The following is a 3,774-nucleotide window of genomic DNA, read 5'->3' as shown; positions in this document are numbered from 1 at the left end:
ACAACTGTCTGCTTTCTTCTCTCCTTCTATGCCATTCACATACTCTACTATTCAGGCTCCCAGTGTTCTCATGCTCTCTCACCACTCCCTCAAGATATAACAGTAATCTCAAGATAGATTTAGATAAACTCTACGTGGCTGTCAATGAATGTGAAGACGAACTGTGTTTCCTCTTCTGCTGTTTACAAGAAAAAAAGTAGAAGATCCCTATTTGATTTAAGCCAAAGGAGTGAAATTTTAAATCTCCGATTTTGGATATTCAGGAATCAGCAAGCCTTGGAATAAGCCTTCTTATTGGAGGTACCTTCCACAGAACCCTAGAAATTAACCTCTTTGGTAGCTCTGGTATACCCAAAAGGCTCCTACTTAGGTGTCTTTTATACTAACTAGAAAATCTCCTTATCTGGCCTGTACATACTCCCCTACCTTTGGGTGGAAAAAGCATCCAAGGATCCCTACCAGAAAATGATCTTAGAGAATGGAGAACATTGTCTAAGCATGTGCAGGAAATAAGTTTAGGGTGGAAGAGTCACGGCAGAAGATCATTCCTGTGACAATCATCCTCAATGCCTTGCGAAACCAAGGATAAAACATGCCATATATAATGGGATTAAAAGTGGAATTGAAGTAACCTAGCCAGAGGAAGATATTGTACAAACCTTCAGGAGTTGTAAAATTAATGAAAGGGTCTATGATCGTCAGGACAAAAAAGGGCAGCCAGCACAATACAAACACTCCCATGACTATACTTAAAGTCTTGGTGGCCTTGCTTTCTTTTTTGGATGACACCTTCATTTTGTTTTCTGAGCCAACCTGTTTCATCATAGGACCCGTGCTGATTTGCTTAGCATGCTTCCTGGCTACAGTGAAAATGTGTATGTAAATCCCCACCATTACTGTCCCAGGGAGAAAGAAAGCTATAAATGAGGCCAGAACCCCCCAAAGCTTGTTAAATATCAACACACATAAACCTGTGCAGTCAATGGCTGCAACAAAATCTTCTGCACCAATTATGTTTAATTCTGAGAATACCAGACCGAAGGCAAAAAAGAGTGGAATAGACCAACTGATGAGCAGAAAGACCTCTATGACAGGGATGGTAATTTTTGTGACATAATGCAAAGGATCACAAACAGCATAGTAACGGTCCACTGAAATGAAGCAGAGGTGAAAAATGGAGGTGGTACAGAGCATGATGTCACAGCAACTGTGGATTTTGCAAAAGAGGTCTCCAAAGTACCAGCAGGAGTCGATGGACCGGATCATGCTGAAGGGCATGACCACACAGCTCAGGAGAAAGTCAGTGGTGGCCATGGAGAGGATCAGGAAGTTGGTTGGAGAGTGTAGCTGCTTGAAGTGGGTGATAGAAATGATCACAAGCAGATTGCCCAGCATGGTCATCACTATAGCAGCAGTCATGACAATGTACATGGCGGAGACACTCAACACAGACCTCACATTTCTAGGACATGAATTGTTAACCAAAGCAAAGCAAAGGTGTACTTCTGTGGGGTTCCAAAGATCAGGTAAACTCATAGTCTTTGTCCTGTGGGTACTATGAGTCTTTTGCAAAAGTGTGCTCTTCTCCTTTCTGTGGAAAAAAAAAAAAAAAACACAGGAAAAACACTAACAATTGTTGGCAGGGCAACTTTTCAGAGAATTCCAGCTAGCTGCATTTTTCAATTCCAAGTCGAAATCCCTACTGACAAGGAGCACCTCTCCCCAAACTTTAATAAGCATATGAATCACCCAGAAATTTTTTTAAAACACAGATTCTGAAGGGGAGGGTGGTGTGTTGTGGTTCTGAGGGTTTGCATTTCTCACCAGCTCTTTGGAGATGCCAATGCTGTTTGTCTAAGGACCATCCTTCCACTAAGAAGGCATTAAAAACAAGTGAATATTGTCACCCAATATCTAAGTAACCCAGTTAAAACCACCTAAACAACGCAAGTAAATGCATGATCTGATTGCACTAATATGCTCAGGATTCCAAATCCACAAGGCAGTCAAGGATTTTCCCTGTTCCACTTATATTAATCAATTTGCTGGATAAAAGCCCCTCAAGAATTACCAGGATCTGTGGACTATTACTTAATGTTTAGCTTAAACAAAAATTACAATCTAAAGACTTTCTCTTTCTTTCTCTCCCTCCCTCCCTCCCTCCCTCCCTCCCTCCCTCCCTCTCTCTCTCTCTTTCTCTCTCTCTCTCTCTCTCTCTCTCTTTCTTCCTGTCTGTCTGTCTGTCTGTCTGTCTGTCTGTCTGTCTAAAAGTCTCTTGTGGGCCTTTGCAAATGCTTTGGATCCTGCCACTTAATACATACTATTCAATTAAGGAAAAAAATTTCTTTTCAGTGTAAACAACACAGTTTTCAGAATTTAGAGCAAAAATGCAAAAATATTTCAAATAATAGATTCTATAAATCTTGTGGGTTATATCCTTTCATTCAGCAGCTACATTCATGAATTTAAATTCAGGTTGAGGTCCTCTGGTCCACAGATTTCAAGTCCGACACTGGGAACAAATTTGACATAAAGATGTGCTCACTGTTTAAGTCGTTGCTTTATATAATTCATGCAATTGCTCTTAAAATGTGAAATTAATGAGTCTGACTCACCCAGCGTATGACATGGGTTTGATTTGTTTTTCCAGTGCTGGGGACTGGGTGTCACACTGATGGCCAATGACAAGCATTTGTGAGATCTAAGGTCAGGTTGGAGAAGCGGACTTTGTCCTGAGAATAAATTAAAACTCACTGGTCCATTCGGAAAATGAATCTACAAGCACGTCCTACCATATTTACTTGGAAAAGATGTTAATGAGAATATAAGTACCTTTGAAAATAATACAGTATTTGCTACTATAGCTCAACAATTTTTTTTCCAGTGTGTATTATTTGAAATCTTAACATTATAATACATTTTATTTGCTCTGGATATAGGAATTTAATTTCTCAGATTAACATTTTTTACATATATTTTCATTGTACTAATCAAATATTATGTAATTGAGTTGCACTTGAGAAATCAAAACATAGAAAAGTAAAATGTAAGAAGGACAAAGATATGCTTAAATTTTTTTTTATAAATGTAGACTCTCAATTTTGGAATACACAGCACAAATTATTTAATTACTTATCACTTGGTTTCTAAGCTCTAAGGTATACTGAATATAACATGATCTTAAACACCTAATACTTCTTTAATAAATTAACTTTATTCTGCCTTTTATTTTCTTTGCTTTTGTGAATTAATTTTTTTCTTTAATTCTTTTTAAAAATTTTTTAAAAACTATCTTTAAAGATAGCTTACAATTGCCACAAAATTACTTAGGCATTTGTCATTGTATATGCATAAACATAACATTCCTCATACAAAATAGTACACTCTTCAATACTTCATGGTATAATTTTTGGAGTTTTAAATTTAATTTTTGAAAACATAATTCCCGAAAGCATTAATATAATTTAACTTCCTAGGTTTGTAAGGGAAATTCATTTATTTTATTTTATTTGGGGGAAAATATGATATGAAAGAGCTACTAGAAATTAATAGTATTAGCTCATGTTTCTGATGCATGGTTTTATATATATTAGGGAAATATTTAAACCTGTAAATGTTATATTAAAACAAAAAGACAGAGTAAGACACACATTTATTTAAAAAGTTATTACATGGGGGAATTACTAAGATAATGTTGAAGGCGATGATACTTTTAAGCCCCTATCTTAAGTATTTGGCCAAAAATTATAAAAACAAATTAAAAATGCACATATT

At 36.5% G+C, this 3,774-nt stretch overlaps 1 protein-coding gene across 1 annotated transcript; it reads right to left on the bottom strand.

Annotated features, from left to right (window-relative positions):
* Positions 1-492: 492 nt before the first annotated feature.
* Positions 493-1,536, bottom strand: LOC308493318 (trace amine-associated receptor 4-like; the record flags this gene model as incomplete). The annotated part of the gene is made up of 1 exon (XM_081039313.1): positions 493-1,536. The coding sequence occupies one exon, from the start codon at positions 1,534-1,536 to the stop codon at positions 493-495; it is 1,044 nt and encodes a 347-aa protein (XP_080895439.1).
* Between the last annotated feature and the right edge of the window lie 2,238 nt (positions 1,537-3,774).

The sequence above is a fragment of the Rhinolophus hipposideros genome (genome assembly GCF_964194185.1).
Source record: "Rhinolophus hipposideros genome assembly, chromosome: 3".
In the NCBI taxonomy this organism is placed as follows: Eukaryota; Metazoa; Chordata; class Mammalia; order Chiroptera; family Rhinolophidae; genus Rhinolophus; species Rhinolophus hipposideros.
The sequence above is the reverse complement of the archived record's forward strand: the minus strand, read 5'-3'. Positions and strand labels throughout refer to the sequence as shown.